This window comes from Berghia stephanieae, chromosome 5 (genome assembly GCF_034508935.2).
Source record: "Berghia stephanieae isolate SIO BIC M18660-M18661 chromosome 5, UCSD_Bste_1.3, whole genome shotgun sequence".
In the NCBI taxonomy this organism is placed as follows: Eukaryota; Metazoa; Mollusca; class Gastropoda; order Nudibranchia; family Aeolidiidae; genus Berghia; species Berghia stephanieae.
Window position 1 is genome coordinate 31,313,419 of NC_088364.1, and position 16,833 is coordinate 31,330,251.

At 34.2% G+C, this 16,833-nt stretch overlaps 1 protein-coding gene across 1 annotated transcript in view; it reads left to right on the forward strand.

The window, feature by feature from the left end:
* The window catches only part of LOC144972756 (cadherin-87A-like), a 77,301-nt gene that overhangs the window by 16,446 nt on the left and 44,022 nt on the right, over window positions 1–16,833 (forward strand). The window contains exons 10-18 of the mRNA XM_078914356.1: window positions 270–345; window positions 1,969–2,096; window positions 2,458–2,664; window positions 4,766–4,921; window positions 6,615–6,779; window positions 7,726–7,799; window positions 10,293–10,566; window positions 13,954–14,123; window positions 15,754–15,823. Coding sequence (XP_078770482.1) covers window positions 270–345; window positions 1,969–2,096; window positions 2,458–2,664; window positions 4,766–4,921; window positions 6,615–6,779; window positions 7,726–7,799; window positions 10,293–10,566; window positions 13,954–14,123; window positions 15,754–15,823 — 1,320 coding nt within the window. The remainder of the gene's footprint in view (window positions 1–269; window positions 346–1,968; window positions 2,097–2,457; window positions 2,665–4,765; window positions 4,922–6,614; window positions 6,780–7,725; window positions 7,800–10,292; window positions 10,567–13,953; window positions 14,124–15,753; window positions 15,824–16,833) is intronic.

Sequence of the window (16,833 nt, forward strand, 5' to 3'; positions counted from 1 at the left end):
TAAGAGACAGATTTCACATACAATCATATCAGCAAAATAATATCGACACAGTACATAGCAAACTGTTTTAAGTGCTAAAATCTTTATCCGAAAACTACTATTTATTCCTATTTGTTTTATAAAATACATACAAAATATAAAACTGATAAAAATTGATATATTATAATCAAACTGATTCCTCTGCAGGTAACACTTCCCTATTAGATGTCTTAAGATGACACAAACAAACTATATTTCTAGTATTACTAACTCAAGACTCAATTTTTCAGAATTTTGTCTTAACAACAGTGAAAGCTAGGGATGGTGATGAAACAGATCCACGAACTATTGCCTATGAAATTATACGTAAGTCAAGTCATTTTACATTTCAAAATTAATCATCATTCAGTTCCACTGTTATGTTCTGGTGTTTTTTGTTGTGGTTGTTGATTTTTTAAACAAACTTATGCTGATATTAATCTACTTTATGAGATGTAAAGATGATATAGATGTATTTGTTGACCTGAACATAATTGGTGATTGAAAAAAAAATCAGTTTGACTTCATACAATCAATTAATCAGCAATTTAGTCGAATGCCGGTTAAGATGTATATCCCGATCTAGGTCATCTATTTAAATAATGCAAATTAAAGATAATTTGGCCTTAGTCAACTGTAACTTTGAAAAATTCAATAGCCATCAAAGATAGAATGTAATAGCCTGAGTGGTGTGACATCCTATAAAAAAATATAGGACATATTTGCACTCAATGCCTTATGAGATGCCCAGAGATATATTTATGTAAATAAGAATAAAGAGGCGATGAATAAACTTCCATTATATTTCTCTTCAAAATATTATCAAGTAGGTCCAAAGGTGACAGAAAAATATAACATCCCTGCACATTCTAGAGGGTTTTTCTAGTGTTAACAAATGATTGCGGCTATGTGGTCTTGTGGTATGACACTTACTTTTAGATAGGAAGGTCCTGGGTTAGAGCCTCGCTCGGTGCACAGTTGAGTCCTTGGAAAAGGCTCTTTACTCACATTCTCTCACTGTATTCAGATGTAAAATGAGTACCTGGTCGTTAACAGCATTGTCTCTGTCAGAAAAAAATTGTAATATATTACAGGTGTCATGTCTTGTTCTGCATGTTACATGTTGTTGTTGGTGAGGGACCCTTTGTAAAGCGCTTTTAGCATGTTCAGTGGATATAAAAGCTCACTTTAAAAAAATGATTAAGTCATTTTTAGTAAATTCATGATTTATCACCAACTAATACCATTTTGAGATGGCTGGTCTGAAGGCCTTACATGTCTTGCTTCGTAATTGTCCCCATCCAAATAGAATAATGTCATCAATGCCTCGATCTCTCCCCCAGCAAACCATACAAATGGTACAAAATTATCTTTTTTCAATATACAAATTATTTGTTTGACAGCCTTTTATACCACTCTACTCTCACTATATCCATCTATATTAATACAGGGTTGCTGTTTTTTTCCTTATATTCATGGAATTCAGTGTTTTAAAAACCCTCTGTATATTTTCTAATCCCTGGGCTAAAAGTTCAAGCTTAGCGAAAATGAACGATTAGAACAGGAACCTTCATCCAGTAAGCATTAGGATATAAATATTGCAGTAAGATCACTCTGGGTCAATTGCTATTTTCGACTGTTGTATTATTTATGTATAAATAGGTACTCAAAAAATGTCTTTTTAATGGAGTCCAGTCATGAGATAGGGTTTGTTCGATTTGTGTGCGTAAAAGTCCCTTAATAAATAGCAGGAGAAAATATAAACAGGTACAATTTGTTTGGCAGGAAACAAACTTTAAACTGAAAACCTTGCTGGTAAAATGTAAGGTAATAATGTTGATTGGATTGTTTATATTGTTGAATTTTCAATAATGTTTAACAAGATTGGATTGTTTATATTGTTGAATTTTCAATAATGTTTAACAAGATGCATTTTATCTATTCTTAAAGCTACTGTGTATAGTGATGGAGCAGAATTTTCTATCAATAATTTAACTGGTGAGATCAGAAATGCTGGCCGACTTGACTATGATTCGGTGAACCACAAGAAAGGACAAGCTTATGAAATTAAAATCAATGTAAGATATTTCTTTTCTTAATCTTCTATCATTATCCTTATCATGACTATCATCATCTTCATCATCGTCATTATCATTATAAGCATCATCATCTTCGTCTTTACTTTTGGAATCATTAATCTGTGTATTAAATTTATCTTTCTTAAATAATTTTTTTTAAAGAGAGAGAGAGAGAGAGAGAGAGAGAGAGAGAGAGAGAGAGAGAGAGAGAGAGAGAGAGAGAGAGAGAGAGAGAGAGGGGGGGGGGAGATATACAGAAAGAATGGAGGTGGTGGGTCTGAGTTTGTGTGTGTGAACATATTTGTGTTTGGTAATTACTGTTATAAGGCATTTACTGAGTATTTTTTAAAAATCCCATCAGGCTCGCGAGGTAATCAGCACAAACCCTTTGCTTCTTGGCAATGATGCAGTGACAACATCAACCACTGTTGTAGGTATTACTATTCAAGACATTGATGATAACACACCGACATTCAACAAAAAGGAGTACACCGCATTCATCCCAGAGAACATTGCTACAGGTGGCAACATCCCAGGCCTTCAGATGACCATCACTGATATTGATTCTGTAAGTTAGCTGATTTGTCTCCTGATTAGATGAAGCATTAAATTGTAATGATGATGATGAAGATGATAGTGATAATATTAATAGTAGCAATAATAAAAATGCTATTCCTATTAATGATGATGATAAGGATAATAATAATTATTATAATAATAGTAATAATATAACAATATTAATGATGATGATGATGATGATGATGATGATGATGATGATGATGATGATGATGATGATGATGATGATGATGATGATGATGATGATAATAATAATAATAATAATAATAATAATAATAATAATAATAATAATAAAAGTAATGATGATGATGATGATGATGATGATGATGATGATGATGATGATGATGATGATGATAATAATAATAACAATAAAAATGAATGAATAATCATAATAATACTAATATTAATAATAATATTACAGTGATGATCACATAAATGCCCACCGGCTTAGTGTCTGTTTTGCCTAAATGCCCACTAATTTGGTGAAACAGAATTATTTCTCTTTAAAATACAACTCTAAATGCCTAGTTTTAAAAATGGAATTCGCCTAATAGCCTGCTCTGAAAAAAAAGGGAATTTCACTCTACCATTTGCGGCCAATAGAATTGATTCAACCCATGCTTGTAAGTCTTATTTGACATCTAATAACACAGCCCCAAATGATTACCAATTAATCTCACATTTGCTCTACCCTCACTCTTCTCATGCTATGTCCCACAAACTTATCTCTCTTCATGTAGCATTTCATCATCATCATCATCATCATCATTGCCTTTTTCACCCTGGGTCAGGGTATAGGCCACAGACAAACAGTTTCCATCCTTCTCTATCCCGAGCCAACTTTTTTATCTCATTCCAGGTCTTACCACTTCTCTGTATATCAGCTTCTTTAATTCTTCTCCATGTTCCTCGTGGCCTTTCCCTTGATCTTCCCCATTGATAATGACTGACTCCTGGACAATAAAAATTTGTAATTTTTCAATAGCTAATTGGAAGTGGACATTTGTAAGAAGGTGATGTAGCATTTCATCACCTTCTTACAAATGTCCACTTCCAATTAGCTATTGAAAAATTACAAATTTTTATTGTCCAGGAGTCAGTCATTATCAATGTAATTCAGATAGGCTCCTCCTACTCGAATTACACATACCCACGATATGCCAAGTTTTGTCGCCGAGTCCATGGGGCTTTTGATTTTACACAACCATCCACTGCCTTTGATCACATCCTTCACTCAACATCTTACTTCTATTCTCACACCCTGTAAACTGGTCCATGAGCCACAACGTATGCCCTGGTATGCTGTGATGTCCTTCAACATTACAGAAGAATCAATTTTCTTTGAGAAATGAGAGCTTGGGCTGATTAGGCAGGTTAAAATGTTGTGTAAATGGAGTTATGAGGGCAGATTACAATGATTGGAAAACTCTGACCCTTGTGTATGGCCTTAGGTAAGGCGCTCAAAACACATTCACCCCAGTCACAGGAGATGCGAATGAGTAGATACCCTGCATTTTAGACAGTAACAAATATTGTTAAGTTCGACGACAAAAAAGATGCCTAGCAGACAACTTGTACTATTTGAAAGGTTAATCATGGTGTAGTATATCCTAGTTACTTATATGTCGTGAGACAATTGTGTGTTATTAGACCATTATATTCTCTCTGTTGTGGAGATTTTTGGCCAGTTATTATACATGGGCTGCTGGTGGAATGAACTAAGCATTGTTGTGAATCAGTTGAAATGCGTGATATAAATGTTCATACATGTATTCATCTTGATCTTGATCAACTTGTCTAAACGCCCGTTCCTTCTAAATTCATGTTTTTCCTGCTTCTCAACCACTGGGCATTTAGGCAATAACCACTGTATTAATAATAATAATAATAATAATAATAATAATAATAATAATAATAATAATAATAATAATAATAATAATAATAATGATGATGTTATCAATATCGATAATAATGAGGATAGTAGAAATAGTTAATAGTGTTATCTTATTGGACTACAGATCAAAGGAGAATCATGTGTTTTTGTTTATTTTAAAAATTAAATATCACTTTATTTGTTTGTCTTAAATATATAGGGGACCTTCAACTCTTTCGAACTGGTGGAGCTCGATTTCCAAGATGTGTTTGCCATTATCCCTGAAACAGGAAAGTCCAATGCAGGAGCCACCCTGTTCATTAAAGACAGTGAGAAAATTGACTTTGAGAAAGGCCCCAGGGAATATGTAATCAACGTAAGTGTATACCAGTGTCAGTAAGACACATCTCTTGTAAATACCTCTCCCTCCTCACCCAAATTTATCTTTATCATTCTCGCACATAATTACCTATTATCCATATTAAAAGAGCAGTGTACTTAGAACAATGCTGTCAGGCAGAAATCTATTTTAACGATCATATTATTACTACATCCTTGCATTAAGTTGTCTTTCTATGGTTCATTTACCATTGATTGGTGTTAATATTATATCATTTCAATTAAATTGCAGCAAGGCTATTTGAATTCTAGAAAATGTTGACGTTGTATACAATTTGGGATCCACACCTACAATCTGATATAACTGCAATTGAAGCTGTTCAACACAGTGCTGCAAGATTTCTCCTATGACTACAGCCTCCCAGAGAAGTGTAGCAGTCATGATCACACAGCTTGGATATGGCTTTCTTACAAGACAGACGGAAAGAACGATGAACAACTCTTATGTTCAAAATTACAAACAAAATGACGGCCATTTCACCAGAACAACTAGACATACAATGAAATTAACGCATTCAAAGAATAATCCACTCAAAAACACTAAAACACCAAACTGCAAACTGAAACATCTTCAAGTTCTCCTTTGCACCCCACACTATCAAAGACTGGAACACTTTTTCCGAAACATGTGTGAACACAACAGATGTAGACACCTTCAAGAGCAGATTATCGAACTAATTCAACCCAAACACCAACAATGGCTGCCATTTTCAACAACTCTCTCTACTGTCAAATACAAATACTCAGAATTGATTTGACTTTGAGTAAGATTCAGATTCAGATATATGTGTTTGTGGGTATTGGATTGGCTAAAGGCATAACAATATGCTGATTGCGACCGATTTCTCATCCCACATCACACTTGCTGCTACATTAACCACAAGGCTAATATGAACGTGATGCTTATGGTTGTATTTTTATTTTCCCACCTCTTTACTGGCCACTCAATATTTTTTATAGTAACAATAAAAAATTAACTGAGAGAAAAAAAAGCTACTGGCATTGTTAATAGGGTCATTGCCACTATAGGGATACTGCTGTTCTTCACAATACCAACAAAATTGTCCTAAAACTGCTTGCATTGGTAGGTAGAAATAACAGCTCTTAATTTTGTAATGCAAATCTTATATCTGTTGGTATTTGAAGGAAAGCTATTTTACCCTTTTCTCTGACTTTATAATTTATAGTACTATAATATATCATTTTTTTCCCCTCGTAACTGATCAGAACTTGTTATAATTGTCCCGTCCTACATGTTAAGTGTTGCTGTTATTGGTCAGGGACCCCCTGTAAAGCGCTTTGAGTACGTTTAGAGGATATTAGGCTATATAAAAGCACAATTTGAATTGATAATTACACACCGATTGACTAACTATCAGTCTGAAATGGGCCTTCTAGGTTGTCATCCAGTGAAATTCTTTGACTCTTTAATGACATGATCATGCAGACTGGTATCAGTGTATTTAAATGTCATAGACATTTGATGGGTTTGTCCGACATAATGAGATGAATGGGAGGGGGGGGGGGGGGGGGGGAATGGGTGTATGCTGTAAGTTTTGCAGGAGTCGTATATAAGTGGAGGAGGGTGTAATGGCTCCTTATAATCATTATCATCAAAATCAATGTTTTTTAAAAAAAATGCAAATTCAATTATTTTTCCTCCAATCCAGCTGCAAGCTCGTGAGAACCTAGTCACTCCAGCACTAACAGGGTCGGCCACAGTTACCATCAAAGTGACTGATGTCAATGATGAGTCTCCACGATTTGATGACACCACTTACACTAGGGTTATCAGTGAAACAGCCGGCTCTGGCCATCTTGTTATTGATCTAAATGTAAGCATTCTACCAACTCTATAATAGCTAATCCTAATAAACAAGAATGAAGCTTCAAGGAAGAGAAAAATACCAATCACAGAACATTTTGGGCTCAAAACCCTTCTTCAGCAAACAACAAAAAACAATGAAAACATAAATACATTAGTTATGGTCTTTGTTAATCATCAATTGTACTCTTTGTCTTATATCACTTTATAAAAATTTGAAAAAGTATGAATCGATTTCACATCCTATTGTTAGTGACATTGTTCTATATATTGAATGTATTTTATAAAACAACTAGGAATAAATAGTAGTTTTCGGATAAATCATAATTTTAGCACTTAAATAGTTTGTAAATCCTTCATTGCTATGTACTATGTCAATATTATTTTGCTGGTATGATTGTATGTGAAATCGGTCCCTTATGATAATATGTGAAATCAACGGCAGAATGTAATAGAGCCACATGAAGCAAAGAAAATATCCTAAAAAATAACGTTTCCTTGAAGAAGGCTGCTCTTTGGGATGATTTAGTCTGGTATTTGTCTTTCTGTTGTACTTGTAACTTTTACATTCAAACATTTTAAAGATTTTTTTTTATCTTACACCATCGCCTGCTCCCCAGTTTTTCACTAATAAAGTCATCGACTTTCATCTTGCAAATGACTTTAAACCCCTGCTCCCATTGTTTCAGATGTATTGCAGCTTAATGGTTTTGACTTTTAGAAAAAAAAAAGTTAATGTTAGTGTTTCCATTATTATTATTATTATTTTTTTTTTTAAATATAAAAACAAGATAAATTTCATTGATTTTAATCATTTCATTAAAATTTTATCTTTCTTTACTCAATCGCAACATTAATTTCAAAGGAACAGAATAAAGAGAACATTCCTTTTATCACTTTACTCAATTTTTACTGACAAATGTTAATCAGTGTGTATTCCATTTTCAACGTTGCAGGCAGTAGATGATGAAGCTGGAAATTTTGGTACTGGTGGTATACGATACAAACTCTTTGGTAACCAGCAAAATCAGTAAGTGTATGCTAAAACTCCTTAAAGCTTACTTTGTCAAAGGAAACTTGACCAAAAAAGAACAAACCCACCCCCCCCCCCCTTCCCCTCCAAAATACAAAACAATAAAAAGCAGGAAGTCTTAAATGGACAAACTGTTATCTGACAGATTTTCTAAATAAATTTCATACACAATATTGTATTGTAATGGCAGTAGGTCCGATCTAATCTGAAATATGGGTTTTCAAGAAATCATCTTTTCCAATATCTTTTGGTGGATATTTATCTTTCCATAAAATATTTAGAGCTCCTCTCCAGTGAAACAAGACTTTGATGCGGACGGAGAGCTTGCAGACTTCAATGACCCAGAGAGTTATGATGGCAGGAAACTTTTCTCCTGGCAGGAATACTATGCCAGACAAGTCTAAGATGGAGACTAGACTAAGTCTGATCTGCAACAGTGCCTAAGAAAGGAACATAGGATATGACATCCATTGAGACAATATCTCTAAGAATATTTGCTTTGGCCCAAGACGTGGGTGGGGTTTATAAAGACTGACCCCAAGGTAATCAATGCCAAATGACAACATCTAAAGTTCCCCAACCTAAGCCTTTCTTCAGGTGGATGGAGATCATCAACAGGAGACTGTGATTGATGTAAGAGAAGGACACTCTGAATAAAACTCACGGTTGGACAGGAATCGTAAGCCTTGGCAGGCAACCAGTCTTGGAGAAGGCCTTTCTGAATTAAAATCGCCTATGCCTTGTGGACTAGACTTGGATGACTAAAATGGATGACTAAGCACATACAACAGAAAAACAAGCTGAAAGGCGCAAATAACCTGGACAGACTTAACTGCGAAAACCCAAAAACTTCAGTAACATGCAACTAATCTCCTTCAATCATGATGTGGTAATGAAGAAGAAGGAGAAGATTTAGATTTCTTCTTTATCTGTTCTTTGAGCCATAAAAACTGAATTGGTAAAGCACTCATATCACAAGCAAAAGGACTGATTATAATCCTTATAGAGTTGGTTTGTTGTTGTTGTTGTTGTTGTTGTTATTATTATTATTATTATTATTATTATTATTATTATTATTATTATTATTATTATTATTATTATTATTATTATTATTATTATTATTATTATTGTTGATGCTGTTGTTATTGCTGGTGATGATGATGGTATAATTTGCTCAGAGAAAAATTATGGTTACTGGCCAGGAAAAGCCTAAAATAAAATAAACTCTTGAGCGTTTTGTTTTGACTCCTCCTCCTCCTCCTCTTCCTCCTCCTCCTCCTCCTCCTCCTCCTCTTCCTCCTCCTCCTCCTCCTCCTCCTCCTCACCCAGCAGTGATTGGTAGTTGGGTTTGTTTTGTACGGTGGAAAGCTTGTTGTGATGGACTGGGATAGGACTTTGATGTTACAGAAATCACAATGAATTCCGGCTCCTGGGCCCTTACGACTCTATATTTCTCCATGTTAGGTAACCCTAACACAATTAATTCTGGGTTCGAAGTGTTTGGATTCACTATTAAAATATCAGCTGCAACTCTTGATCAATGAGGAGACCCCAGATTTATTGCTAATTGGCACTCAGATCATGTTTTATCTAGTATCCATCATAGAATGGTAACTTTATAAATGACTATAAAAACCCTAAAAAGTACTTCTGGATTAAGATATGTACTGACAACTTGTTTGCAAGGTAATTCCATACCTATCTATATCAATGTTTTCATAATAATGCTATCACCAGTTTGGCAAATAAAAACCTTATCGAATCTCCTTGATGATTTTAACAACGTTGCACAGTAGGTTTTTATTTTATAAAAAATTTTTTTTGACCACTTGGGTTTTTGCTCATGCTGTGAAATACCATATAGTCCAGTTTTAAGATAGAGGTTCCACTATTTCATTAACCTTATTTCTGACCTCCTATTACTTACCGTGTCTTCTATACCCCTAATTCTGTTTTCCTTCCAACTTGCTTTCTGTCTTTGTCTTGGGGTTAGGTTACTTAGTTTTTGTCCTTTCCCTAGTCGGAATCCTTGGCTGAGAGGGAAGCAGTCAAATGTATTTTTTTAGTTTTGGGAGATGAAATTTTTTCCTTGTAAATTATCTCTCTGTTATGTATTGTTATATGTGTTGTTTTGATTGTAAAATATAAGCATTTGAGTGTGTTTCTCTTATTGGGATTCTGTGCTGGTGTTTGGATGAGGCTTTTAGGTGATCTCAAACTATGTACATTGATGGTATTCTCTTGGAATCGACATCTGTTCCCTATTCGAACCATTCTCTTTGTCTATTGTCTTACTTTTTCTTGTGTTCTTTCAATTGTAAATCTAGAATTTTTAGACTACCCCATTTTCTTCCTTTTTTACTTGCTCTGATATAACCTAGCACCGTAAAACTCTTAAAAACATTTATTAACTAAAACTTTGAAACTTTTCGTATTCAAACTCTGGATATAAGTTGTTGAACTAAAATTTTTCATAATTTTGATTCACAGTTTCAAGATTGACGAAGTCACTGGTGCTATTACAGTGGAAACATGCGCTACCCCTGGTACATTCCCTTGCATTGACTTCGAGAGAAAACAGCAGTATATTTTGACTGTGTCTGCCACTGACAATCTGGGTCAGACAGACACTGGTAGAACAAGATCTGTCCAAGTTATCGTCGAAGTCACTGATGAGAATGACAATGTCCTAAAACCAGCAGATCGATATGTGGCTTATATTTATGAAATGAAGACAACTCCTGTTCAGCCACTTATCATCAAGGTATAAATTTGTTGTCATGATCTTCCTGTTTAGTTGGGTATATTTTTTCAGAAAACTTTTCACTCCGTAAATTTAGAACTATTGAATTCCATGATCAAAGTTACAAGCACATAGTAACATTTAAAGAATTTGAATTGAAGACAAAGAACAGGCAATACAACAATTATACAACATGACCTTAATCTGAAATATAATATCATTTTTTCTGCCTCTTGATCTAATTGAAAAATTTCTAAGGATTGCCTTTTATCTTCAGTTTTTGTCAATGGATACTAGTGCTTTGTGATATCGCCTTTTTACAATAAAAGGGTAACATTTGGAGTTTCATCACCAAAAGTCAGCCATTTCTGATTCATCCTGAGCTTTACTTCGGATGTAGGTCCTTTCTGAACATGGGAAGTTTATACCCATGGGGTATGTGCTCGTAATGGGTGTTTTTTATTTTTCTTCCATTTGTTCTACCTGTTGATAAAGATAATATGCTTTTATCTTTGTGTTGGAGTGAAACAATTTGGTTTTGCCGAGAGTTTTTGTTGGAATTCTTAGTGGAAGAAAGAGATGCTATTGTTTGCAATAATTGTATATCATATACTTCTTTGCACTGTCAGTTCTCTCAATTTCAATGGAAATTTGATTATATCCCTTGCAGTTGGAATTACGAGGGAATATAAGGTAACTTTCATGGTTCTCTAAACTGATCGTCAAAGTATTTTGATAACATCTATCTTTGTTTTTCTATTTAACCATCCCATCAGCTCCCTTTCCTTTGTGCTCATGTGACTTAAAAGTTTCATATGAGCTATTAAGCTCTTAAATACAAAAAGCCACGAACAAGAATTTTAAAAAAAACATACTATAAGTATATTTTAGCACTCCCTTATAATAAACAGAAACTTCAAATAGAAACAAACATTTCATAAAGAATTGTACATTGATAATATACAATCATATCAACTTATATACTTAAGCCCATACTTACCCTTAACCCAAGGAACAGCATATGTCACTCATAATGCTTCTCCATGAGACTCTTTCATCTTAACTGTGTTTTAATAGAATCCATCCCTCTTGCATAAATTTAGATATAGATTAATTGTGTTTCGGCACAGTTATCTGATGTTAATTAAAATTGTTATGCTTAATATAATATGATATAATATAATATAATATAATATAATATAATATAATAATAATATAATATAAATTATAATATAATATAATATAATATAATATAATATAATATAATATAATGAATTTATATAGCGCTATTTCCAATTTAGAATTGCTCACTGGCGCTTTACATCAACACAACATGCATGATATACAAATATAGAACTGACATGTTAAAAAAACACATAAATTCGATGATGACATAATATATTATAATAAAATACATACTAAGAGTCCAAATTATATGCCCTACAGAAAAGCTCAGTTTTTAACCGTTTTCTAAAGATAAGTGGATTTTCACTATTTTTAGTTTCAATACTGATGGAGTTCCACAGTCTGGGGGCATGGTGGTCAAAAGATTTCTCATGAAAAACTAACGATTTTGGGGGTTCCCTTAGGATATTTAAATTAGCAGATCTTAAATTTTGACTGGTTTCATAAAGGTGGATAAGTTCCTGAAGGTAAACAGGAGCAGAATTGTTTAAGCAATTGAAAACATGGGTGAGTATTTTAAATTCAATTCTAAACTTTACAGGTAGCCAGTGTAGGTCTTCCAAAATCGGGGTGATATGCTCGTGCTTTTTAGATAACAACAAGATATGAAGTGAGTAGAAAAGTGCCAGAAGACAATAGAGAATAAAAATTTTTTCGCGTCGGTGGTGGGGTTTGAACCTGCGACCTTATTGGTACGACAACTCCGCCTGGCAGGTGAGAGCGTGGCTCTACCGTGTGAGCTATCCACGAACACAAAAATATTCGTATCAAACCCAAGTCATTTCTAGATCCCTCTCTCACCCACTTCTTGAGACCGCCGATTCGTTCGCACACTACCATCGCGAAGTAATTTTGACCAGCAGTTAAGCTTAATAGCCAATATTCTCAACACAAACATATAACATAGAAACGATTGAGACATTGAGTATGCTCCGGTGTATGGGGTGAATTTTTAATTCAGAAAAGTGAGTGGAGCAAGCATTTATGTTGGTAACAACAAGATATGAAGTGAGTAGAAAAGTGCCAGAAGACAATAGAGAATAAAATTTTTTTTTGCGTCGGTGGTGGGGTTTGAACCTGCGACCTTATTGGTACGACAACTCCGCCTGGCAGGTGAGAGCGTGGCTCTACCGTGTGAGCTATCCACGAACACAAAAATATTCGTATCAAACCCAAGTCATTTCTAGATCCCTCTCTCACCCACTTCTTGAGACCGCCGATTCGTTCGCACACCACCATCGCGAAGTAATTTTGACCAGCAGTTAAGCTTAATAGCCAATATTCTCAACACAAACATAAACATAGAAACGATTGAGACATTGAGTATGCTCCGGTGTATGGGGTGAATTTTTAATTCAGAAAAGTGAGTGGAGCAGGCACTTATGTTGGATAACGTTACCAGTCGAGCTGCTTTGTTCTGTATCTTTTGGAGTCAATTAATGACATTATTATCACAACCATAGAGCAAGCTATTGCAATAATCAAGGCGGCTAAGAATCAAAGAGACAACAAGAAGTTTAGTAGTATTAATATCAAGAAGCCTTCTAATAGCACCAATAGATCTAAGATAAATATTGCAGGATCTGGTTACATTAGTGACATGGGCAGACATGTTTAATTTGGTATCAAATAAAACTCCTAAGTTTCTCACAGGTTCTTAAGTGATGGGAATTACACAATCAGAAAGATTCAGGTTAAGCGTGGAAAGGTCGATGAGGCCCTGTCTTGTAATTTGCAACACCACTGTTTTGTTTTCATTTAACCTGAGTTTATTGCAACACATCCAGTCACTAATCTCAGAGATACAATTTTCTATATCGGTTATAACATTGAGATGATTGTCGATATTAATGGGAAACAGTAATTGGGTGTCACTGCGTAAAAATGGTACTTAATAAAATATTTTGAGATGATGTCACCTAATGGTCTGATATAGAGGGTATATAAGATGGTTAATTAAAACTGTTATCCTTACAAAATGATTCTCTACATTTATATGCCTTTTGTTCAAGATATTGAGTCCTTGGGTAAGATATTTAGCACAAAAGGGCTCTGAAAAGGACATAGGCTTCCTTATGGCTTGTGAAGTGCATTTAGTGAATTAAAGCAATGGGAATGTGATATGTATATATGGATATTTGAAAAAAATAAACCTCGTTTTACCCAAAGACAATGATTATAATGCAACTTACTATCAAATTGTTTATTTTTATTTCATTTCAGGCAGAAGATCCAGATACAAAGGGCAAGCCAATTTCATATAGATTTAGTGATCCATCTCCAACAAATTGGCAAATTCAAGAAAAAATTGATGAAGATGGAGATAGAGTAGCAGATATCACAGCGATAAGACCTGTTCTTTTTTCTGATGCAGAAAATAAACAAACTGGATCGTAAGTATTACTTGATCTCATTTAGAGATAAATTAGGATAATCAGTAGAGGTCCCTTTTTGGTGGCTATCTCTTCTGTGGGCTGATGACTTTCCTGCTGTATACTCCTATAGCGTTTTATTTTTTTGTTTTTTTTTTGTTCTTGATCTGGAATGGAATTATAGGTACCTTTGATGACAGCAAAATGGTCAGATCAATGTTTCCTTCTCTGGGAGTTGATGATTTTACCATGTGAATAATCTTTTTATTCTGCATGTAATTGTATACATACAGTATAACCTGGGTAGTGTCTTTTGGCCTCCCAAGGTGGATTGAGAGGTCAACTGCAAAGTCTTTTACCCCCATATTATATGTTTCACCTTTCCATATTGCTTTCAATTTTGTTTTGAATTGGCATTTCTCAGTCTTCTCCAGGTCCTGGCAGAAAATAGAGGGAGGTAGTTGAATATATGGTTCCTGTTTTTCTTAGCGATCGTATTTTTCCTTGTATATTATCTCTGTAATGTACTGCACTATTTTCGTTTTTAGATTTGAATCAATACTTTGAAAACAATTGACTGTATCCTTCATAGCTGGAAAAAGCACGGAATCTTCTGTTCCCTGTTTGAACCAGTCCCCTTTGTCTTACTTTTTCTTTAGTGCTTCAACTTCGTATCTAGGACCTTTCCCTCATCTTCTTTTTTTACTGGCGCTGAAATGACCTATAAGTGTTTCACCCCAACACAAACAAACAAAAAACAGTGTTGCCACCCAATGTTAAGGCATAGAACAAAGTAACTGGCTTTAAGAGTGAAGTTTGTGGGGTTGAATCCAAACAGAGACACTTGGATTTTTTTTCTTATTTTTCAGAGTTTAAAGTTTACCCATGTAATTCTATTGCAGACAGTCCTTACAATGGAGATGCCACACTTTGAAATAACTCATATGTTTAAAAAAAACATTTAACATTTTAAATTTTGAAAATTCAGTAAGGATGTTATGCCAGCATCTAAACAAGATGGGCTTTACCAAAAATTAAAAAAAGATCTAATCAAGACTTTGGAATTGCCTAAGACATGTGGCATATTTAAGTATTAAGCTTTTCTATTAGACAGGTTCAGCCTTTAAAAAACCCCAAAAAAACCCCTTAACATTTTAGATAATTTGTGCCATGAATGAAAATAAACAATGCTAAACAACTGACTTAGCTATCAAATACAGTGGATATCTTTTCTTCATTCGAACAATATTTGACCACTGTTGTCTAATGTCTGGTTCAGTTTGGTCACATAAAGCAGTATTAAGTCTGACTAAAATATGTGTTAGCGTCACAGTGGTTACCTCTTGCCACTCAATCCGATACTATCTGAGCTCAATTGGTGACTGCTGATGTGCTAAAACATATTTTAGGAGTGATTATGTTATGAATATAAGACTTTACATGACCTTATCTCATGGGGCCTTTTGTTACAGAGATCAAGTGCCCTACATATGAACATAACAATGCCAATGTATTTGCGAGCTGATCTGTGTCATTCAAATCATTTAATTAAATTTTTTGAAAACCAATGGTTACATGTGTAATGTTTTGAATTATTACAGCTAAGTAGCAAGACTTCACAGAAAGCCTTATTTATGCTTTTCTATCTCAGGCTCACTTTTGAAGTTGTTTCCTATGACCAGCAGGACCAAGCGACCAGCCAAGTTACTATTTTTATCATTGTAAGTCCATGCCCTTTAGTTATTTTGTCATTTCCATCAGTAGTAAATGTCATAGATATCAGATTCTATCTGACCATCTGCGGTTATGCAATCTCATTGTTTAAATAGATTTCTCATGATAATTGACAATTTAATTTTGGTTGAGCATCTGAATAAGTCATTTGGTATGTCTGGAAGTCATAATTTGGTCAGTGTATTATTACAGTCGCTTTGTATCATATTCATTTGTATGTTTAAGTGTTTAATTTTCCTTTTTCACAATATTTAACAATACAAGTGAGTTGTCATGATGGTAGATGACAGAGAATGGGCTATCATATGTTATTGCCACTTCGTTGTACCAAATTGTCAATACATCCCCATCCCCAAAACAGGCCATACGATTTGAATACAGATGAATTCTGTTCTGTCATATATTGCTTCACATTAAACAACTTTAATCAACGCTGCATACTTTGTGAAATGCAAATAAACCATTGCATCATTGTCTGCATCCTCATTAATTGTGTGTTGCCCTTTAACACAGTAATGTGGATAAAGTAAAACATATTGCCATATAAAAGGGAATGGGTTGTGATAGATTCAATGCCATTGTTAATTAACGGACCTGTTTGTTCATTTGAAGATATAGGATGATTTCATTTTTGCTCCATCTTGATAGGGATATTTATATTTTGATTACTTGGAAAGAAAAAAAAATCCTGACAATTTTTGCTGGAGTTCTGAAATCATTCCAATTAACCGGAATGCATTCCAATTAACCAGTAGAAATTATATAGAAAAAATTCTGTTCAGGACAGATCATTCTAATTTAACGACATTCCAATTACTGCCTTCAATTATAATAACATTTGTCAATTATTTTATTCTCATTGAAAATTAACAGATAGCTTCACAGAGGAAAATCTTAGTGTGTTTTTATTAGTAAGTTTGTCTATAGAATATCACATCAATTATCTTTTCAAAATATTGTAAACTGAGCTGATCAGAATAGGACAATTGGAAGAATT